Genomic DNA, 24,903 nt, shown 5'->3' on the forward strand with positions numbered 1-24,903 from the left:
GTGCACGCACACAAGTCAGGGGAGGGGCAAAGGGAGAGGGAGAGAATCTCAAGCAGACTCTGCTGCTCTGAGCACAGAGCCCAACACAGGGCTTAATCTTACGACCTTGAGATCATGACCTGAGCTGAAACCAAGAGTCAGACACTCAACCAACTGAGCCACCCAGGGACCCCTAATCAACATTTTTTTTTTTTTTTTGATTTTTTATTTATTTATTTGAGACAGAGAGAATGAGAGAGACAGAGAGCACATGAGAGCGGGGAGGGTCAGAGGGAGGAGCAGACTCCCTGCAGAGCAGGGAGCCCGATGCGGGACTCGATCCTGGGACTCCAGGATCATGACCTGAGCCGAAGGCAGTCGCTTAACCAACTGAGCCACCCAGGCGCCCTCAACATATTTTTTTGAAATGTCTCCTCTGACAAGGGCATCAAAAGCAAAAATAAACAAATGAGACTACGTTAAACCAATAAGCCTTTGCAGAGTAAAGAAAACCAACAGAACAAAAAGGCAACCTACCAACTGGGAACAGATATTTGCAAATGATGTGACTGATAAGGATTTAATATCCAAATTATATAAAGAACTCATACAACTCAATGTCAAACAAAAAACCCCAACCCAATTTAAAAAATGGTCTGGGGACCCGAATATACATTTTTCCAAAGAAGACATAGAGATAGCCAACAGACACATGAAAAGATGTTCAGCATCACTAATCATCTGAGAAATGCGAATTAAAACCACAATGAGCTATCACCACACACCTGTCAGAGTGGCTGTTGTCAAAAAGACAATAATAACGTGTTGGTGAGGATATAGAGAAAAGGGAACTCTCATGCACTTGGTGGAATGCAAAATGATGCAGCCATTATGAAAAACGGTATGGAGGTTTCTCACAAAATTAGAAATAGAGCTACCATATGATCCTGCAATTCTACTTCTGGTATTTATATGGAGAAAATGAAACACTAATTTGAAAAGATAAATATAGAATATGTTCATTGCAGCTTTATTTATAATAGCCACGATATAGATGCAACTAAGTACCATTGATGGATGAAAGGATAAAGATGTGGTATATATACATACAGTGGAATAGGAGCCATTAAAAAGAATGAAATATTAAAAAAAAAAAGTAAAAGAATGAAATCTTGCCATTTGCAGTAAGATCGATGAACCTAGACGGTATTATGCTAGGTGAAATAAGGAAGAGAAAGACAAATACTGTATGATTTTCCTTATATGTAGAATCTAAAAAACAAATGAACAAAACAGAAACAGACTCATACATACAAAGAACAGTCTGGTAGTTACCAGAGGGGAGAAGGGGAAGGGGATTAAAAAGTCAAAAGAACACTCTTCTGGTCATAAAATAAATAAGACACATAGATATAACGTGTAGCATAGAGAATATAGTTAATAATGTGTAACAACTTTGGTGACAGACGGTAGTTAGATTTATGGTGGGTGATCAATTCACAATGTATATAAATGTTGAGTCACTATATTGCATACCTGAAACTAATATAATGTATGTCAGCTATACTTTAGTAAAATTAAAAAATACAAACTAATCAATAGTGGTTTTATGTATCTTAGGACACCAAGTAAATTTAATTATAATTTTATTCTGAATTATCAAAGTGAGTTGTAAAATTATTTATGTCCTTATGATTTCTTGATAGTATTTTTGGTATCTGAAGGATCTTTAAAAGTGCATTTCTGCTAAATTCTCCTGCTATATATACTTCTATTTGTACTCATGAAACAGTGGGCTGAGGTAACTTAGTAAAATATATGTAGTGCCAGTGTGTATATAAAAATAATTATATATATATAAAATAAGGATATAAAATATTTACTATACTTTGGTTATGGAAATTTTATAAGTTAATGGCACAAATCAAGGTATTTGTTAGAAATCTTAAAAACATGTTTATATAAAATGGTTGATGTTTGGAATTCATGAATTTTGACCCATATTTAGTGTAAATGGAAATAATCATTTGATTCTTGAATACTTTTTACACATAGGGTATAAATACATGCAGTATATGCTTGAAGAAATTAAAAAATGGAATAGATTTGTTTTCCTGAAAATATCCCATGTAAATGTTGGTCTAAAGAAAGTTGGTAGAATTTAAACTTTACTATTCTATGAATAAATTAGAAAATTAAGATTAAATTAGCATTTTAATCTGATTTACAAATTGTATGTATAGAGTATATTCAATACTGTAGTGATTTAAGTTTTTAAAGCTATTTCCCAAAGGTGCATCTTCATCATTCTGAAGAATCATCTAACACAATTTTATTTCCATAGAAGATGTTTTTATGCTATGTTTATCTTAATATTAAGGTTAAGATACAGCTCATTAGGAAATCACAAATTAGCTCTATAAGTCTCCTTCCGATTGTGGGAAGGATTTTCACTAGTTTGTTTGCAGATTCACTCACCTAGTTTATATGACTCATAATACATAGTTGTACTCCTGCTGTCTACAGTTAAATGTGGCAGTGTGTATTAAAGAGAATTGGTTCTTGCATTAGAATGAAGTTCTGATCAGCTGAACTTAAATCTAATGTGAAACACCGAGTGTATATGGGATTTGGTCACTATTCATTATCACCTGTTTTAATTGGAGAAATAATACATTTCTCACCAGTCATCTTGAGTGGAAGAATGCACAGTCTTTGTGGCCTGGCTTGATGTATGAATATAAATTCTTCCAAATTCCATGTAGAGGTAACCTATAAATTATATACTAATTCAATTATTTAACTTTTTAGAGCTGGAAATTTTATTTATTAAAGCTAAAATTCCAGGGCTGCTTTAGCTGAGAAACAAAATCTCAATTAATTTTTTATGTGGTTACAAATGTCTACAAATGCTTCTTCATAAAGCTACTGTGGTTTCTAAGATGCTAAGATGCTAAGATGCCAGAGCCTGAGTTTAGAAAGCAAAATCATGGGAAATCAGACACTTTCAAATTATGGCATGATCAGTGGAAAGAATAGAACTCATTTAAAGAAATCTGGTAAGTCATTTTATAGGTAACCACTGTGCATGATTAATGAACATGTGAGTTTAAGGTATTTTATAAGCACTGTTACTTACATTTATTCCTAAGAAGATTATCAGTAGCTTTTTAAAAAAGTTTTGAGTTTTACCACATCTAGAAGTATCATTTACCACATCTCGGTGTCCCTAAATTACTACTAGGATCAATCTGACAGCTTGTGCTTTACAGATCATTGTGAAATTTCTGTATTTAGAAACATGAATACTTACAGAGACATTGAATGGATTCTCAGGCAAGAACATTTGCCAGCAGTGTTCCCAAATTGCTAATGTTATACTGTACACCATAGTTACCTTGTTTGCTAATAGAAACCTTTAGGCATGTGTGCTTTTGGGAAGAGGAAGGAGTTGTTAAGGAAATAGGGAATGATTCTTCTGTATATGTGTTTAACTTTTTATGTATGTATGTGTTTTGGGAAAAATTTTGTGGTCAAGTCATAGGTAAGTTCCTTTTGAAGAAATATTTTTAGCATGAATACCTAGGTAGGTCATATTTCTGATAGAAATCTATAAGGAAAATTGCTCTGATATAAGGTTTTACTTAGAGCAAATGACTTATATGTGGACAGCAGTATATACTGTGATTAACCCAGGGTTCTGGAGTGAGCCTTGTTTGAGTTTAAATCATGGATCTGTTACTTGGTAGCAATATAAACTTAGATCAGTTATTTAATCTTTCTCTTACTTTCCTTATCCATAAATAGAGCTAAAAACAGTACCTATTTCACAGGGGTATTATGAAGCTGAAATGGAGTTAAAGCATGAAACATTTAGCATAGCACCTTCAACATTGTCTAATCAAATATATAATGATAGGCATTTATATTTTAATAAATTGTAACTTGATTTGTAATACGGCCACATGATTAACTGATTTCCTTAACATGTATTAAATTTTTGGTGAACTTTTCTTTTTTCTTAGAAAAATCTTATGTGAGATGTTTTGTATTGATTGATCTAATCTTTACTGAGCGAAGAGAAATTTGGTAAAAATTTTTTGTTTTGTTATGAATTTTTTGTTTTGTTTTGTTTAGCTCATAACAAGACATACTGTGAATCATCAGTGTCTTCTTCCTATTTGTGTTATCTTTAGCACTTCATAAGAAGTGTCTTGATTTCTTACTGAAGGCAGTGGTATACTAGATAAAGGATGAGTTCTATGATCATTAAGAACTGGATTTGGGGGCGCCTGGGTGGCTCAGTTGGTTAAACGACTGCCTTCGGCTCGGGTCGTGATCCTGGAGTCCCGGGATCGAGTCCCGCATCGGGCTCCCTGCTCGGCAGGGAGTCTGCTTCTCCCTCTGACCCTCCTCCCTCTCATGCTGTCTCTCATTCTCTCTGTCTCAAATAAAAAAAAAAAAAAAAAAAAAGAACTGGATTTGGATCCCAGTTCTGCCTTCTCTCTGGTGATCCCTGAACTTTGGTTTTACTCTTCTTTTAAACAAAGGAGGTGATAAAAATACTTATCTTGGGCGCCTGGGTGGCTCAGTTGGTTGGGCGACTGCCTTCGGCTCAGGTCATGATCCTGGAGTCCCGGGATCGAGTCCCGCATCGGGCTCCCTGCTCGGCAGGGAGTCTGCTTCTCCCTCTGACCCTCCTCCCTCTCATGCTCTCTGTATCTCATTCTCTCTGTCTCAAATAAATAAATAAAATCTTTAAAAAAAAAAAAAAAAAAAAAAAAATACTTATCTTTTAGGATTGTTACTGTAAGAATTAAATGACGTGATGCCTGTTACAGTGTTTTGCAGATAGGGTTTGGTAATTAGGTCAGCGTTAGGTACAAATGAGCTATTCAGACAAAATCCAGGATTTTAGAAAGCCTTGCTCTTTTATGGGATATCTCAAGTAATTTATGAATGTAATTTAGGTATGGACTTCATGATTTCTTGCCAGTATGAATGTAACTTTTTGGGGAATTATCCTGTTAGCATTTGTGTTCACTTAGTAACATGACCACTTCGTTCTCTGAGTAAAGAAAAATAGAAAAAAAAAAGGCATGGAAATTATTTACATATTATTATTGCTTATAATTTTGATTCTCTAATGTTAAGGATTCTGAAAATGATGCTAAGGATATGGTGCAGATCTAGTGTATTAAATAACTAATAACTAAAGGTTATCTTTTAAAATTACTTTTTCTGGGGACGCCTGGGTGGCTCAGTTGGTTGAGCATCTGCTTTCGGCTCGGGTCATGATCCCAGGGTCCTGGGATCGAGTCCCGCATCGGGCTCCCTGCTCAGCGAGGAGCCTGCTTCTCTCTCTCCCTCTGCTGCTCCTCCTGCTTGTGCTCTCTCTTTCTCTCTGATAAATAAATAGAAAAATTAATTTTATTTTTTTAAAATATTTTAAGACTTTAGAAGGAAAGAGATACTAAGCCTTTTATAACTGATTATATGTCTTCATGTCAGAACTTTTGTTCTCATTGTCTTTTTTTCTCTTAAATCACAATAAGTTTTGTTAAATGCTATGAAAATCATGGATAGTAAGACTTAACATAGCATTTCTCTGTATTGGGTACTATTTTAAGTATTCTTTCATAATTTCATAATTCTTTCATAAATTAACATTTGATCCTCATAACAACCATTATGATGATGCGGATGGTATTAGTATCCTGTTATTGATGAGGAAACTGAAACACAAAGGTTAACTTCTCACGGTCAGCTAAAATTTGAACCCAGTCAGTCTAGCAACAGAGCTTACGTGCCTAACCCTATTATCCTACAAATTGTTTTTGCATTGATTGTAAAATAAAACAATGTTGAATTAAGAGATTGATATCATAAAATCTGAATATGAAATCTTTGAAAGCTAAATTAGTCTGAATAGATGATTTTTAATTGTTTGCCTGTTTTTTCGTATTAGTCTAAAATACATTCTACTTTTAACTAAACCTATGTTGGGTGTGATTAATTTTGTGTATTTAGATCAACCTAATTTTTATTTCCTCTATTTTATCAATGTAAAATTAGGTTTACATTTTAAGTAACTTTTTATTAAAACAATATAGACTTAGAAGTACAGTTATCAGGGGCGCCTGGGTGGCTCAGTCATTAAGCATCTGCCTTCGGCTCAGGTCATGATCCCAGGGTCCTGGGATCGAGCCCCGCATCGGGCTCCCTGCTCCGCGGGAAGCCTGCTTCTCCCTCTCCCCCTCCCTCTGCTTGTGTTCCCTCTCTTGCTGTGTCTCTCTCTGTCAAATAAATAAATAAAATCTTTAAAAAAAAAATTTAAAAAGTACAGTTATCATAACTGTATAGGTTGAATTTTCACAAATTGAACACATCCTGTGCAACCAGCCCTCAAATCAAGAAGTAACATTACCAGCATCTTGAGTCCCCTCCTGCCACCCTTCTATGTCCCCTCCCCCTGCACCAACCCACTATCTTTTTTATCATCCACTATCCTGACTTCTCTTTCCATAGATTTTCTTTTAATGTATATAAATAGAATTGTGTCTGGCTTCCTTTGTACAACATATTTATGAAACTCAGTCATATTTTGATGAGTACTAATTTCTACTGTGTAAATATACTGCAACTAATCTATTCATTCAGTTTTTGTTAGCATTTGAATATCTTCGTTGTTTTACTATTAAGATTAGTGTTGCTATAGATGTTCTAGTTCATGTCTTTGGTGAAGTACATTTGCATTTCTATTGGGTATATAACTAGGAATAACTGGGTCATAGGATATGCATATATTCATTTTTGGTGGCTATCACAAGACATTCTCATCAGTGGTATATGAGTTGTGCTTTCTCCACCTCTTTACCAAAACTTGGCATTTTTCAACTTTAATTTAGTCATTTGGGAAGGAGTTCAGATTTCCTTTTCTATACTGTTTTTTTTTTTTTAGTAACTTTATCAAGGTATAATTTACATATGGTAAATGCACTAATTTTATGTATAGGAGTTTTGACAAATGTATACATCTGTGTATTCACCACCCCAATGAAAATAAAAAGAAATATTTCTGTCATCCCAGTACCTTTTTTCAGTCTCCACCTATGCCACCATTGATGAAATTTCTGTCACTATAACTTAGTTCTTGCCTGCTCTCAAATTTTGTATAAATGGCATATAAGTACAGTAATGTTCTATTTTATGTCTGGCTTTCTGTCATTCAATTTAAAGTTTTGGAGCTTCATCCATGTTGTTGCATTTATCCCATAATTTCTTCCTTTTTTGTTGAGAAATACTGGGTTTCCAGTATATTTTTATGAAAAAAGTTATTAAAGTCATAATAGACATGTTTTTATTTCTCTTGGGTAAATAGTTAGGAGTGGAATTGCTGGATCATATGTTAAGTGAATGTTAGACTTCATAAGAAAAGCACCAGACAGTGTTCCAGAATGGTCATGTTTTATATTTCTGCCAGCAGTGTGTGAGAGTTCCTGTTGTTACATATCCTTTCCAATACTTGGCACACTTAATCTTTTTCATTTTAGCTACTAGTAGGTGTGGTTTATTTTACATTTCTTAAGGGCCTATTGGCCATTTTTATATCTTTGGGATGCATGTTCAGATCTTTGCCTTTTATTGGTCATATTTTGGATCATAGGCCTTTTCCATAAGATTTTTCTACTTTATCCTGTTAATGTATGTTTTATATTGATTTTTTTTTTTTTTATTGTTAGGCCAACCTTGCGTTCCTGGAAAAAACTTCACTTGGTCATTGTTTATTATCTTTTTAATAAATTGCTGAGCATTACCATTATCCCAAAGTTTTCTTTAGAAAGTTCTCTTTTATCCTGGCCCCCTCCTCCATACCAATGTCAACCACTGTTTTGATTTTTCTTTTTTGACCACAGATTAGTTTTGCCTCTTCTAGAACTTTGTATAATGAGAATGAAACATAATGTAGTTTCTTCTCTCTGGCTTCTTTCATTCAGCATGTCTTTCAAATTTATCTGGATTGTGTTTACCAATGATTTATTCCTTTTTATTACTCAGTAGTATTCCAAGGTATGAATATACAATTTGTGTTTATTCCTATTGAATAGTTTTTGGCAATTATGAATAAAGCTGCTGTTAACATTCTTGTTTGAGCCTTTTTAGAGACATATTTTAATTTCTCTTGGATAAATACTAGGGACAATTGTTGGATTATACAGATATATGTTTACTTATTAAGAAACTGCCAGACCTATTAACATAGTATTAGTACCATTTTATCCTCCCACCAACAATGTATGAGAGCATTGGTTATTTTATATTCTTGCCAATATGTGATATTGTCAATTAATTTACCCATTCTGGTGGGTGTATAGCAACCTCTCATCGTGGTTTTGTGTTTCCCTGATGAATAATGAGCACTATTTTATGTGCTTATTGATCATTAGCATATCTTTCTTTGTGAAGTATCTATTGAAATTGTTTTTGCTTGCTCTTTGAAATTGCCTTTTATTACTTGTGTTTTTTAGTTTTGAGTTCTAGGAGTTCTTTTTAAAAAAAAAGATTTTATTTATTTGAGAGAGAGAGAATAAGCAGTGGGGAGAGGGAAAAGCAGGCTCCCCACTGAGCTGGGAGCCCCACGCAGGGCTCAATCCCAGGACCGTGGGACCATGACCTGAGCCGAAGGCAGATGCTTAGCTGAATGAGCCACCCAGGCACCCCTCTAGGAGTTCTTTTTACAGGCTGGATACAAGTCATTTGTCAAATACATGTTTTGCAGATATTTTCTGTTTTCTTAACAGTGTCTTCTGATCAGAAGTTTTAATTTTGGTTAAGTCTAATTCACCATTTCTTTATTTGATATTTATTCCTGTATAAGTCCTAGAAACCTTTGCCTACCACCAAGTTATGAAGATCGTGTTTTGTTTTCTTCTAGGATATTTAGCTTTTACATAGGTCTGTGATCCACCTTGAATTAATTTTGGGATATGGTGTGAGATAAAGGTAAAGGTATTTTTCTTCTATAAACATTTGTTTATTATAGATGAAATACTTTTACACTGAATTGTTTTGGGAATTTAGTTATTTAAATTAAAATGACTATAGATGTGAAGATCTATATTTGAGCTCTCTATTCTTTTCCACTGATCTGTTCGTTAATCCTTATGTCAGTACTGCTCTGTCTTGATTACTCTGACTTGTTTTATCTTCTTCCAACTTTGTATTTCTTTAAGAATACTTTGGCTAGCAGCAACTTCTTCCTAGACACATCATCAAAAGCAAGGGAAGCAAGGGCAAAAATGAACTATTGGGACTTCATCAAGATAAAAAGCTTCTGCACAGCAAAGGAAACAGTCAACAAAACCAAAGACAACCGACAGAATGGGAGAAGATATTTGCAAATGACATATCAGATAAAGGGCTAGTAACCAAAATCTATAAAGAACTTTTCAAACTCAATACCCAGAGAACAAATAATCCAGTCAAGAAATGGGCAGAAGACATAAACAGACATTTCTGCAAAGAAGACATCCAAATGGCCAATAGACATGTGAAAAAGTGCTCAACATCACTCGGCATCAGGGAAATACAAATGAAAGCCACAATGAGATACCACCTCACACCAGTCAGCATGGCTAAAATTAACAAGTCAGGAAATGACAGATGTTGGCAAGGATGCGGAGAAAGGGGAACCCTCCTACACTGTTGGTGGGAATGCAAGCTGGTGCAGCCACTCTGGAAAACAGTATGGAGGTTCCTCAAAAAGTTGAAAATAGAGCTACCCTACAACCTAGCAATTGCACTACTGGGTATTTACCCCAAAGATACAAATGTAGTGATCTGAAGGGGCATGTGCACCCCAATTTTATAGCAGCAATGTCCACAATAGCCAAACTACGGAAAGAGCCTAGATGTCTATTAACAGATGAATGGATAAAGAAGATGTGGTGTATATATATATATATATATATATATATATATATATATATATACACAGTGGAATATTACACAGCCATCAAAAGGAATGAAATCTTGCCATTTGCAACGATGTGGATGGAACTAGAGGGTATTATGCAAAGCGAAATAAGTCAATCATGAGAAAGACAAGTATCATATGCTCTCACTGATATGAGGAATTTGAGAAATAAAGCAGAGGATCGTAGGGGAAGGGAGGGAAAAATGAAACAAGATGAAACCAGAGAGGGAGACAAACCATAAGAGACTATTAATCTCAGGAAACAAACTGAGGGTTTCCGGAGTGGAGGTGGGTGGGAGGGATGGGGTGGCTGGGTGATGGACATTGGGAGGGTATGTGCTATGATGAGCATTGTCAGTTGTGTAAGACTGATGAATCAGAGACCTGTACCCCTGAAACAAATAATACATTTTATGTTCATAAAAAGAAAAAAAGAATACTTTGGCTTAGGTTTTTTGTATTCCCATAAAATTTTAGAATCAATTTGTCAATTTCTACAATTAAAACTAGTGGTATTAATTCAATTTTTCAAATAGAGAAAGGTCTATATATATTATTTTATATTTTTGTTTTCTTTGATAAATATTTTTTTTAAAGATTTATTTATTTCAGAGAGAGAGTGTGCCTGAGGGGGGGGAGGGGCAGAGGGAGAGGGGAAGCAGACTCCCCACTGAGCACAGGGCTTGATACCATAACCCCAGAGATCATACCCTGAACCAAAATCATACGCTTAACCAACGGAGCCGCCCAGGCGCCCCTAATAAATTGTTTTTTCAAGATATTTGTCCATTTTATCTAAGTTGTCAAATTTATTTACATAAAGTTACTTATAATTTTTATTATCTTTTTAATTCCAGTGGTATCTTATATTAGTTATCTATTGCTTTGTAACAGATTATCCCTAAACAATGGCTTAAAACAATCAGTGTTTATTGTCTTATAGTTCCTTTAGGTCAGGCTTCACTGAGTTATTGCTTATGGGTGCTCCTGGCTCAAGTCTCCCACACTGCTGTAATCAAGGTTCAGCCAGGACTGTAATCGTTTCTGATCCTGACTTGGAGAGGATCCTTGTCCAAGTTCACCCATATAGAATACTGGATCAATAGCTTTTTTTTCTACCTTTCGTCAAATTAAAGATATTGTTCCACTGTCTTTTGACTTTCCTTGTTTCTAATAAGCTAGGTGTTTTCATACTGTGTTGTATTTCTTTCAAGATGCTTTCAAGATTTTCTTTTGATCTTTGGTTTTTAGCAGCTTGCTCATTATATACCTAAGTATGGTTTTCTTTAGATCAGTCTTCTTTGGAGTTTGCTGAAATCTTTATATCTTCCACCAGATTTGGGGAATGCTTGGCTATTGTTTCTTTAAATATTTTTGTCTGCCATATTTCTAACCTCTCCTTCTGGTCCTCCCAGTTACACTTACGGTAGACCTTTTGATATTATCTGATAAGTCCCCGTGGCAGATTTTTTTTTCAATCTTTTCTTCCTTCTGTTCAGTTTTAAAAGTTCTGTTGATTTATCTTCAGTTTTACTGATTCTCTTCTGGCTGTTAAATCCATCCAGTGAATTTTGTTTTTTAAATATTGTATTAAAAATTCTTGAATTTCTATTTTGTTCTTTTTCATAGTTTCTTTTCCCTGAGCTTATTTTTCAGTTTATTCTGAGCATTTTTTTATTGTTGCCTGAGACATCGTTTTAACACTTGTTTTTAATATCATTGCTAATTTCAACATCTGGGTTATCTTCAGTGTTGGTCTCCACTGTTTTTTTATCACATCATTTTGATTAGTTCACAACTAACAGCAAGAATCCAACATCACATTAAAACCTATATATCATCACTGTAAAATTTTTGTATACATTCTCTCCCTTTTCTCCTTGTGATTTCTAGCAATGACCTTTTAAAAAATGGATGTTTTAACATGATCTCTGTTGTCTTTTGCAGGGCATCTTCTCTGCATTCAGTTTCATCCAAGTCATTCCGGGATTTCTTAGAAGAAAAAAAATCTATTACTGGAGATCATGTCAAAAAAGTTTGTTTTAAAGGAATAGAAAATTCCCCGGCTTCAAAAGTTGAAAGGTAATAAGTTAAACATTTTTTTACCTTAAAAAGTTCTGTATTGGTTTTACATTCTGAAAAAATCTTTAAAAATTTACCAGGCAGAGTTTTACACATTCTTTTACATTCAAAATTAACATGTCTATTTTTTTGTACCTTTATTGTGGTATAATTGTCTTACAGTAAACTGTATAAATCTGAAGTGTACAATTTGATGTTTTGGCATATATATGCACCTGTGAACCCATTACCATCTACATTCAAGACAATGACTATAACAATCATTCTCAGAAGTTTCCTCATGTCCCTTGGTAATCTCTTCCTCCCTTCCCCATTTTACTCTCTATGCAGATACTAATCCTCATGTCAGTAGAGACTATGTTGTATATTCTAGTTTTACACCTATAGGATCATTTAGTCTGTACTTTTAAGAATTCTGTTTTACTCAGTATATAGTTTTTGATTCATCCAAGTTGCTATGTGTATCATTAGTTCATTCCACTTTATTGCTGAGTAGTATTTCATTGTTATAAAGCAACCCATATATCTGAATCTGTTGATGGACCTTTAGGTGTTTCCAGTTTTTTCTCTAGCTGTTTTTGATACTAGTTTTTAAAGTTCAATGTATTTTAAAAGATGTTTCATATTTTAAATGCCTACATAGAACATGAAAATCTAAACATAATTTAAAAGCAATTTTCTAATAAAAATAGCTTTTCTGCCATGTTATGTAAATTCTCTTAATCATTGTACAAAAAGGATCATTCTTGGAGCATTAGATAGTCCAGTGTTGGAAGAAAGAACTGTGTTTCAAGTTGGTTGGCTAAATGGATTTTTTTTTCTTATTTCTGCTAATATGACGTCTCCCAAAGATATTAAACCCTAAAGTATTTTAGACAAAACAAAAATGTAATTAAAAATGTCAGCTGTGACCAGATTAATATTGTTTTACATAATGATAAAGCTTTTTTAACACTATTTGTTAAACCTTTTCCCCCTAAACCGTTTTTAATGTGAAATCTTATGTCTAATTCCAGTATTATCAAACAGGTTAGTATAAATTTCTGTGATTGTACCAAGAAGAGGGTTCTGGGAACCATACTATAGTTTAACCTCATCATATCTGCCCTGTAAGCAACTCCGGAGGAACTGTCAGTCTTCTAACAACAACATTGGAAATTATTGGTTTAGATGAATTCTTTAAACATTTTCGTTGTTGATATTGTGACTGGCTGCCTTATTATAACATACATTTGGGACCAAAGATCTTGAGCCATTTACTTACAATATGGAAAATCGGAGATCAGAAAGAATCTGAAGAAATCATTTGGTCTATCTCCCTATCTTTGTGAAAACTTTTATAAGTGGAACACTATGAAAGTCTTAAATGTAACTCTAACATATCAAATAGATAAACTTGTTATATGCTTACTTATGAAAAAGTGAGAATATTAAGGCTGGCTTGTTAGGATCATAATTACAGAACTGGATGTGATGTAAGACATTTGTAGTCTTAAAATTGACAAATATTTAGTTACAGTGATAAAATTAATATAGCCCCTGCCTGTAGAGAACACACAGTCCAAAAGAGAAGAGAAACCTTACACAAGTAATTAAGTATATAAAAATCAGCCTCAACATTTATTTCAGCATTTAATTGTCTAATATTAAGAAAATTCTGACTGAAATAGTTATGATTTAAGATTCTCTCAGAGCATATTTCATTTAAACAGAGATGGCAGAAGAAATTTTCTTCTTGAATTGATATAGAAATGAATTAACCTGGCAACAGAAGTTAACATGCCAGTGATCATCAATGTATTAAAAGTATTTAAATGCATTTTTTTTTTATTAGTTTCAAAATGTATTTCGGAAAAAAGTACTAACAAAGTTTGGTGAACATTTTATGATACAATGAAAATGACTGAACCTAAACAATGTAAAACTATTCAGTGTTTTGTAAGTTGTATTCTTAAAGATGTTGAGGGAAGGGCATTTTATTCCATTCCTAAGTGACAGGTAGGTTTTTAAGTGTTGTTAAATTCTCACAGTAAAAATGTTTATTTTCAACTGCATTTGAGTGCCACTGTACACATACACATGCATTTATGTTTATATATTTCTTTTATGAATGTGTCTATTATGTACATAATTCTAAAAAATTTTTAAAAAGTCTGTACATCTCATGTTTTTTGATTCCAAATTTTTTTTAGAAATTAAAAAAAAAATTGTTATACCCTAATGATCCTGCATCTATCACAATATTTTTAAAAATTGAATATAGTCTTTTTATTGATATAAGAGAAACATAAGAATACCACTGGTTTTTGTAAGTTGTGTGATAAGTGATATAGACCAGGCTTTTAAATAGAAAGACATGTAACTTCCTTATTTTCTTACTGTGAAACAAATCTGCATCTATTTTTATTCATTTTTTTCCTTTCTTGTTTTGCACTGGAAGAGTTATTTTTCCTATCTATGGTTAATATTTATACCTGTGCTGGTATCTTCATTCCTTTCCACTTTAAATGCCTTAAGCTATTAATTATCCCTCTCTTTTCTTGTGGATATTCAGCCTTGTCCTTTTAGGTGGATACCTCCCATCTGGTTTTGTATATGTGTTAGATCTCTCTCATGTGATCTGGGTGAGGTAATGAATCCCTCAGTCTTCTCCCACACTTCCTTCTAACAGTTGTCCTATCATTACCAATCCCCTACTTCCTTCACAGCCAGATTTCTTAAAAGAGCTGTCGGCTCCCAGTCACTTCTTAATCCAGTCTGGCTTCTAGTCCCATTACTAAACTGAAGTAGTTCAAGCTAAGTTCAGCAGTGATCTCCATATTGCCAAAACCATGAACTTTTTATGTGACTCATTCTACTTGAAGTTCAATTACAGGTCATCTTCTCATTTCACTTTATATTCTTTCTACACCATTTCATGAGCTTCTATTTTCAGTTATCAGCTATACACTAAAGCCTCAAAAATTATATTGCCTGCCCACAACTATCATCTGAGCTTCAGACATACTCAGGTGTCTTCTTCATAACTCCTTCCTACTTGGATGTTCAGAAGTACTTTAACTTTGTCTAAAACCAAACAATGTTTTCCTCAAACCCCTTTCATAAAATCGAACAAAAATACAAAACAGCCCATTCTTCCTGATTTACCCAAAGAAAACAAAAATATGAATTCAAAAAATATATGCACCCCTATGTTTATTGCATTATTTTTTACAATAGCCAAGATATGGAAGCAACATAAGTGTCTGTCAATAGATTAATGGATAAAGAAGATAGAGAGAGAGAGAGAGTGTGTGTGTGTGTGAGATGGAATATTACTTAGTCATAAAGAATTAGATCTTGCCATTTGTGAGAACATGGATGGACCTAGAGGGTACTATGCTAAGTGAAGTAAGTCAGAGAAAGACAGATACCATATAATTTCACTTTTAAGTGGAGTCTAACAAAACAGAAACAGAAGAAACAAACAAAACATTTATGTCTATAAATACAGAGAATGGGTAGGTGGTTGCCAGAGGGGAAGAGGTTGGAAGGATGGGCAAAATAGATGAAGGGGGATTAAGAGCTACAAACTTCCAGTTATAAAATAAATAAGTCATGGGGATGAAAAGTACAGCATAGGGAATATAGTCAACAATATGTAATAACGTTGTATGGTGATAGATGGTGATTACACTTGTGGTTACCATAGCATAATGTATAGAATTGTTAATCACTCTTGTACACCTAAAACAAATATGACATTGTATGTCAATTTTACTTCAGTTAAAAAATGCATATATGAAATCCAGTTCTTCATGAGAAGAATGGAATATTCTATGGGTAGTTGGAAACAAAAAAGTATATCATAATGCTTAGTTTAAAGAATAAAGTTCTCTTTAAAACCCATTCTTTCTGAGTTTCCTTCCTTGTTAAATGGCATTTGCAAGTCTTTAATATTCCATCTTCCCGACCAATATTCAGTCTATCATCAGGACATGCCAGTTTTGGCTCTTAAATATTCCTCAAATCATATATTAAATTTTATCTCCACTGTTTTTACCCTCATTCAGATTACTGTGATCTTTCACCTGGGCCACCTGAGTAGCCTCCTAACTGGTCTTGGCATAACCTATCTTCCTCTCCTCCAATATACAGAGCCAGTTATGTTCTTTTTTGAAATGGCAGATCTTACTGTTCTTAGGGTAAAAGATAGAATTCTTATCTGGGCTTTAAGGCCTGCATAGTCTGTTTTCTTCCAACCTCTTATCTTTCTAACATCTCTGGATTCTCATTATCTTCTTCTCTCAGTTTCTCAAATGCCATTTACTTCTTGCCACTTACCTCCCCTTTGACTAGTTGACTGATTCTTCTTTCAGTCTCTATTCAGTCATATTCTTTGGAGAAGTCAGACTTCCCTTAGTGGGTCAGTTTTCTATGATATGTTCCCATAGCAATTCTCACTCCTCACACTTTTCACAGATTAGTGTGATTCTTTGTTTAATGTTTTCAACTACAAGTATTTTAATATCTGTGTATCTAACATATGTTCAGTGAAAGCATAGGAGAAGAGAGTCATCTCAGTGAGAGATTGATCTCTGCTCCTCACTGAATTACCAATGCTTAGAATATTTTCATTGAGAACAAGATGAATAAATGAAGTAAAATTGTAGCTGTTTCAGGTAACATTTGTTTCTAATGAGTAAGTTATAGTGTATGCCTTAGGTGTGTAAATTGTAAGGCATGAATATTAAGTTCATTCTGTAATATTTTTACATTTTAAATACTAACACTATAGATTGAAATTTTATTTTTGGATAAGTCTGTCTTACCATATTGAAGATCTGTGGTTTCATAGTTGATCACTAGAGTGTGCTATAACATTAAGGCTCTTAATTGTGAAAAGTGGCTTCTGCTATTATACTGGTTTGGAAATTGTAAAGGAGTGTATAATAGTATACAGTATTATACAGGAGTATTATAATAGTATACACTATAATACAGGAATATTATAAAGGAGTGTATAATAGTGTCATGTCATCCATAGCTTGGCTGTTTGGTAAGTGGAAGTAAATGTTTCAAATAGCTGTATATTATCACTGATCACTGTGTAATATATGATGACTGAGAATGGAAACAGCTTGACTTTCATTTTTAATTTTATTACAGAAAATGTGAAATCATAAATGAGCTTTTTTAAAAAGGAAAAAGTAAAATAGTAATTCACCAAATTACATATGCACAACATTCTGCTAGCCTCTATTAGGTGTATACATAAAAGTGTTAAATACAGGCCTAGTCCCTTAAATGTGTTTGAAATATCTAGTTGGTAAGTCTAAATGAGCACACATGAAAGTTAAATGAAAAGTCAAGAGTGAAATTGCAATACAGTGTAACAGTATTAAGTCACAAGCAGTATATGATTTAAATGCCAGGTGAGTGGTTCAGAGAGGGGAAAAAATGACTGGATTGGAATTGTCAGGAAAAACTCAATTGAAGAAGGGCCTGAGTAATAGTTCATAAACACTTTTCTTATTCAGTGCCAAATATTTGGTCATTATATGTATGGTCATATAAATAGTATTAGAAAAATATTAATCTATTGCCACAAGCTTTTGAACATAGGATGAGATTTTTAAGAGAGGAGAAGTATAATAGAGGCAGTGTAAATAGAAGTAATAGAATTATAGCTAGAAGACAAATGCTGTGGTCCTTTAGAGAATTTGTGTGGCAAGTGTAATGGAGTTCATCTTAGGAAATTCCTCAAATCTTATATTCTTGTTTTAATTGTAGAAAATGTGATTTTTTTTTTTCTCTCAAGGCTAGGGAAATCCAGGAATGGCAATGTTATTTGGGGATGTTAAAATGCAGAAAAGAGGGATTTGTGGAATTTATGTGTTTATTGTTACTTATGTGTTCTTTTTCATTTTCATGTGTTTTCTTTCATTTTCCTTCCACTTAAACTCCCCTTTATGTAATTCTGGACAGAAACTGATCTTGTGTTTCTTACTGTTAAGGAAAACTACTTGTGAGACAAAAATTATATCAGCTCTAAACTTACATAAAAATCTTTGTCATTAAGCTAATACTGAATTCCTTAAAAAAGTTCAAAGTCGATGGTACGAGTAAGAAGTAATTTATTCTCAAAGCCTAAATTTGGTAAGATTAATGTTGTTCCGTTTGAACAAAAATCACTGAAAGAGGATTTTATTTTTGCCAGCCTTTTAATGTTGCTTTTATTTTCAGAAGGCCAATTTTTATACAGATTGTTTATTGAGATGTCTGTTTCTGTGTTGCAAATACCTGTATTTATTATCTGAAAGCTTAGTATGTTTTTGGTATTTGTTTAATCATACCTCTATTTAATAGTTTTACTTCATTCTAAGATGAAATTTTCATGGACTTTCAGTTGTTTGGATAAATTTATAACTAATGAGATTATCCACTGAAAAATCATTAATGGAAAGACTTGAGATTACAATCTTATAAAACAGATTTGAGTTTCAGTCTAACACAGTAGCCCTCTGTGAACCTTTCTGAACCAGATTCATCACATCTGAAATAAGAACAATAATGTCTATCATAAGGCTTATATCTGACAGCGTATATGGAAGTACTTTATAAATTATAAAATGTTATACAGGTAAGTTGTTATACTTAAGCTCTGATTGCTCAACTGTGATTTAACAAGGCCTATATAAGATACTTTAGTTCTGATATTCAATTTGTTTTAGCCAGTACCATACCATTTTCACAGACAGCTTGTAGCTGCTGCTTCTTACTTATTAACGATTGATTCTACAATATTTTTCTGTTTCTTTGACAATGTCAAAATTTTTAGCCAATCCCAGATACCAGGGAGGGATTTTTGAGCACCACTCAAGTCATTCATTTAACTTTTATGTGTGCTCATTTAGACTTACCAACTAGATATTTCAAACACATTTAAGGGACTAGGCCTGTATTTAACACTTTTATGTATACACCTAATAGAGGCTAGCATATTATGCTTTAGTGCCCTAGAAGGCCTCTAATCTCTAGCCTCGGACTGACTTTAAGACCGTTCTTTTTTTTTTCATCTTTTCTTTTCTCTTTTCTTTCTTTTCTCTTTCTTGCCCTTCGCCTTCCTTTCCCCTTCTTTCCCTTCCTTCTCCTTCCTTCCTTCCTTCCTAGGACTTTTCAAGGAACTTAACCATGGGAATTTGCATTTAGTCTCTAAGGTAGCTCTCTCTTCCATCACAATGTAGAATTTTTTTCCATTTATTTTATAGTTATTCTAGTCTAGATTCTCTTCATCTTGTAACATTTATTCCAGTAACTTTCTAGTTCATCTCCTTAGCTTCATTTTTCTCTTGGCTACAAGTCTTCTACTTCATCCTGGAGACTTCTCTTATTTTGGATGTCATAGGTCAAGCATCCAGGAGATTTCAAGTCCTAGAACTTAAAACTAAGAACATATAACTATACTATTTTCACTTCATTCAGTACCTAACATCTAGAAGAAAAAAGTTACCAGTAATTCAGAGGAATGAGGAACTTAAAAAAAACAAAAACCTGCTTTTATCTCATATTTAAAATCCTTTGGCTTTTTGATTCTGTTATTTATTCTTTAAATCTGTTTTTACAAACAACTGTGTTCCAGGTGTTCTGTTGGACACATGAATGAGGTACAGTGCTGTACCTTGAGAGACTAGTCTAGCAGTTAAGACAGATGTGCAAACAATAACAACACGGTGTGGGAAGCTCTGTAATAGTAGTTGAAGTGCTGTAGGAGCAGAGAGAAGGTGATATTTGAACCAGTCCTTAAGAATAAGAAAACATTTGTAGTGGAATGTATTCTAAACTAAGGGAAATAATAGAAATAAAGGCAGGTTTGTGATAATGGAAAACATACTGTCCTCTGAGTGAAAAAGATCTGCTTTGAGTTCTGTTTCTGCTACTTCCCAACCTGTGAGTCAGGCAGTTATATATATATATATAATATTCTTTGAGTCTAAATTCCCTAATCACTAATGTAAATAATACATGCTTTATAGAGTATTGCAAAGATTAAATGAGGTAATATATATGAAAATACTCTCAATAAATTTATTTGTCCATACATCAAGTCTAAACGTTTTAGCTTTCAGTGCACTTTGTACTCTGGCCCTACTGGCTCATTTTAATTTTATTTCTCTTTTAATCTCTTCCAAATCATTCTATTTATTGAAAAGAACAGCCTGTCTTTACTTAAGCCACCAAAGTCTTTTACCATTTCATGTATATGTACAACCAGAAACCCTACTTCAGTGCCACTCTCCTCAGCTTTAATGCCATTTCTTCAGTGAAGCCAACAGCATATGCCCGCATGTCAATTTCTCCTGTGAATCCATACTACTTTATGCAAATTGGTACAAGTATCAATTGTTTTATCTCCCATTGTTTTATCATTCTTTATAAATAGATTTTTAAATCTCTCTCCTGAGAGTTTTTAGAGGGGAAGGGACTGAATTTTGTTTTTATGTTCAGTTAGCCAGTGTATATCATTAGTTTTTGATGTAGTGTTCATTGATTCAATACTTGTGTATAACACCCAGTGCTTATCACAACACGTGCCCTCCTCAATACCCATCACCCTGCTACCCCATCCCCCCGCTGCCCCTCCCCTCTGAAACCCTCAGTTTGTTTACCGGAGTCTATAGTCTCTCATGGTTCATCTCCCTCTCTGATTTCTCCCCTTTCAGTTTTCCCTCCTGAAGGGACTGAGTTTTAATCAGCCTGATTTTCAGCACCATAGTGCTACACATACCTAGTAACTCTACAAATGATCCATAAATGAATCAGGAAGTCAATATTTTAGACCCGGTTTGTTCATTCTTTGACTTTCTGTTAAACCTGACTAAGCCTAGTTTGCTCATTCCTGAAAGAGGGCATTTGATTAATCCAGATAATTTCTAGGTACTTTTCTAGCTGTAAAATTCCACAATTAGGCCAGTCTCTGTAGTACCTTTGTTAATTTTTTCCCTTACAGGAATACTTCCTAACCCCTCATCCTACACCTCTTTTATTGTCTTCTCCATGAGGCCCTCTCAAATGACCAAATCTTTTTTGATTTTTATAGTCCTTGTTAGATAGTGTCTTAAATTATTTTCTGCTATACTTCAAATTATATATTGTTTCCTCATTTTGTGAGTTCTTAGAACATAGAAATTATATCTTATATTACCATCCTATAATTTCTGGCTTAGCAAAATATTTACTATATTAGTTGCTCACAAAATTTGGCTGCTAATTATCCAGTTTGTATGTATTTTGAAACTTAGTGCTAATTTTTCACTTTTATTCATAAACTTATTAATGTAAAACTTTATATACAAAGCTTTCTGTATTTCCTAATGTATGTTTGATAAGAGTAAATGGTTATATGAATATTATTAGAAGAAACAGACCATTTCTTGCGAGATCTTCCTCTATGGTATTTTATACATAGGATTTTTTAAAAAAGATTTTTATTTATTTATTTGAGAGAGCCCGTGTACACACACAAACAGGTAGGGGCAGAGGGAGAGGGAGAAGCAGACTCCCCACTGAGCAGGGAGCCCGGATGCGGGGCTCGATCCCAGGACCCTTAGATCCCAGACTCTTAGATATGAAGGCAGACGCTTAACTGACTGAGCCACCTAGGCATAGATTTTTTTTTTACTTACAATTTTAAAGGTAAGTCTGACTGCACACATTAACTTGTATCCTGAGTCAGGACTTGTAATTCTTCCTCTGTATTTATGTTAATAAACACTTTTACTAATATTAGTAGAAGTTTTAATCTCCAATTTTGGCATTTGTTTTGCAGATGCTCGACTCATGGTACCCCAGGACCAGAAGGCAACCATATTTCAGATTTACCACTTGTAGACAGTCACAAGTAAGGCTAATTGATTAGCTTTGGAGCCTCCAAAGCTAGGCTATTGTTTAGCAGTGAAAGATAATATTAAAAATTGGGAGTAGAATATTGAATAGAGTGAGTTTTCTGACTACTGTCTGCTCCACAGTTTGAGTTACTTTTCTGTTTGGTTATATCATTTCTGCTCCATCCATCCTTTTGGTGTTTTCTAAAGTTTTCTCTACAACACTGATCCAAATAAAATATTAGCTCTCCTTTCCTCTGTTTTTCACCTCACCATTCTGTAAAGAGAATGCAAAAGCTTCCAAGTCCCTTTATATTGTAGGTCACTGGGGAAAAAAAAATGTAACACTGTTGAAGAATATTTCAGAGGAGAATTTATATGCAAAAATTTGGGAAGATGAATGAGAACTCATGTTACTATTCTTTCAGTCCCTGGCTGTCTTCTTCATTGACTGCTCCTTCCATGGTAGCCCCAGTCACTTTTGCATCTATTGTAGAAGAAGAACTACAGCAGGAAGCAGCTCTTATCAGAAGTCGAGAAAAACCCTTGGCTTTGATTCAGGTAAGTAATGTGCCTTTATGGACTTAATTTAGAGAAGAACTATACTACATTTCATCTTAAGAAAATTATGTTTATTTTGATCACAGAGGTGCATATATTTATCACATTAAAATGTTATATAAAACTAAACTGAGGCACTCAATAGTATTAATTGAAGGAATTCAGGATAATTAATTTAGACTAAATTGTCACCAGGGTAATTTTTTTTTTTTTTTTTTAGCACTGGTGATGCTTTGGACTGTTTTAGTTTTTAAAAGTGATCAATGGGGCACCTGGGTGGCTCAGTCCGTTAAGCATGTGACTCTTGATTTTGGCTCAGGTCATGATCTCAGGGTCATGAGATTGAGCCCCCTTTCTGGCTCCACACTGGGCATTGGAGCTTGTTTAAGATTCTCTCTCTCCCTCTCCCCCTCCCACCATACTTGTGCGTGCTCTCTAAAATAAATAAAGAAATAAATATTAAAAAGAATAAAAGTGATCAATAATGAACTCAGCATTATCTAGTGCTTCTGTAAGTGTTCTTAGGTTGTAAGCCACAGATACCAACTTTGGCTAACTTACGGAAAAGAGAAATTATTAGAGGGATATTAAAATTCCACAGATTTAGTTGAAGGACCAGGGACCCAGGCTTGGAAACAGATAAGACCCATAGTTGCCCTGAAGAGTTAGAAGACTTGTAGAGCAGAAAGTATCTCACTGAAGTTATTGGAATGAATGGATTCCAACAACTATTTTCAGGGTTTTTTTCTTTCTGCACAAGATTAAAATTTAAGAGAAGGCGGGTATCTGATTATTCTTCAGGCTTTAAGCCTTCTACTTGCCATGGGGATAGCAGGATACCTAATTTAATTCTGCTGCATTGTATTCATAGAAAGTGGGACTTCTGCAAAAGGAAACTGAAAAGCTAATATAATCCTGCTAAAAGATTAAAGCAAGTTTTTTTTTCACCCTTTTTTCAGATTGAAGAGCATGCGATACAAGATTTATTGGTTTTCTATGAGGCATTTGGCAACCCTGATGAGTTTGTCATTGTTGAAAGGACACCACAGGGACCACTAGCAGTACCTATGTGGAATAAGCATGGATGCTAATTTGCTGTGGAGTTGAAATGCACTTTTCATAAATCATGATTGTTAAAAAGCAGAGTTATGGAAAAGAGTTCTTACAAATTTGGTAACATCGTTCTAGATAGATTAAGAAAGGATCTAATTTCTTTAGTGCAGTTTAGGTATATAATGTTTGTATGATTAAAAACAAATGCCACAGAATTGTGATTTCAGTAACTTTTTATGTAAAACTCTGTGAGAGGAAAAACTTACTAGGTTAAAAATTTAAGTAGAATTATTTCTCCTGAACAGTCTGAAAAGGAAAACATGAGTGATTGAAGTATAAAATTTAAGTGTGAGGCATTAAAAATAACTTTCCATTTGAGAATTTGGGATAAATAATTTAGAAGATATTGCCAAATATCTGTTGTCACTTTTTTTTTTTTTTAATATGATATTGATGAGCTTAAAGTAGGAGCATCAGCCATTACTTCTGATCCATTAATGGCCAAAATTTTATGTTTGCAATAGTAGTTGTTTTCATTCTTGCATCTTTTTTGATCAGGCCATCAATGTTCCAGATCTATTTAAAGCATGGACTGCTCAAATGCTGTATTATTTCAATTTGTACGCATATTTTGCTTTAAACTACAGAGTACAGTGAAAAGAGAATGTGAATACTATTCTGAAGCTTTTGTCCAAGATAATGGTTCCTTTATTAAATTTGGAGTCATTGTGTGTTGGTTTTTTGGTGGGGAGGGAAGACCTCATAAAAGCCTGATTATGAGAGAATCAATTTATCAAAATATTAAAATTTTCCAAAATAAATGCTTAATTATACATACAAGAATTGAATAGTTTTGAAGACCCTTTACAATATTATGTAATCAGAAGTTCTCTGAGCCTGAGTTATATGAATAGGCATAAACATTGTTCTCTTTACAGTATGCTATTTGGTTTTGAGTGGTTAAATTTTTTAAAAACAAATGTTAAATCTGTGCTCCAGTAAACTAGACAAATTGGGAAGGTTAATGTTCTAGTTTCTGAAACATAATCCTAGGGGAACATATAGGCAATTCACTGCTGTAATTCAGGTGATTGAAATATGGCTGAAACTAACTTAATACTTGAGGCTTAGCTCTACCTAAATTTGTAAGCAAATGTGCAATAAAAAATAATCTTGATCCATTTTACTGTTAATGTGTATTTGATATCTTATATTGACAACCAGCATAGGAGGAATTACTAATTATTCCTCCTGATCTACTATATTATAGCCGGTATTGTTTGCGTTGATGCTGTGTGTTCATTCCTTCACCACTTAAAAAAGGCAGTTTTCCTAAGATGTGTCTGTGATAAGTTTTATATTGTGTTTAAATTGAGAAGAAATGATTTT

The 24,903-nt window shown here is 33.8% G+C and overlaps 1 protein-coding gene across 2 annotated transcripts in view; it reads left to right on the forward strand.

Annotated features, from left to right (window-relative positions):
- IBTK (inhibitor of Bruton tyrosine kinase) overlaps positions 1-24,700 on the forward strand; it is a 100,871-nt gene extending 76,171 nt beyond the window's left edge. For both annotated transcript variants that reach the window (XM_021693417.2, XM_044917695.1), the window contains exons 25-28: positions 11,903-12,037; positions 21,846-21,917; positions 22,329-22,461; positions 23,421-24,700. In XM_021693417.2, coding sequence (XP_021549092.1) covers positions 11,903-12,037; positions 21,846-21,917; positions 22,329-22,461; positions 23,421-23,552 — 472 coding nt within the window. In that variant the 3' untranslated portion in view covers positions 23,553-24,700. The remainder of the gene's footprint in view (positions 1-11,902; positions 12,038-21,845; positions 21,918-22,328; positions 22,462-23,420) is intronic.
- Positions 24,701-24,903: the final 203 nt, after the last annotated feature.

Source organism: Neomonachus schauinslandi, chromosome 8 (assembly GCF_002201575.2).
Source record: "Neomonachus schauinslandi chromosome 8, ASM220157v2, whole genome shotgun sequence".
Classification (NCBI taxonomy): domain Eukaryota; kingdom Metazoa; phylum Chordata; class Mammalia; order Carnivora; family Phocidae; genus Neomonachus; species Neomonachus schauinslandi.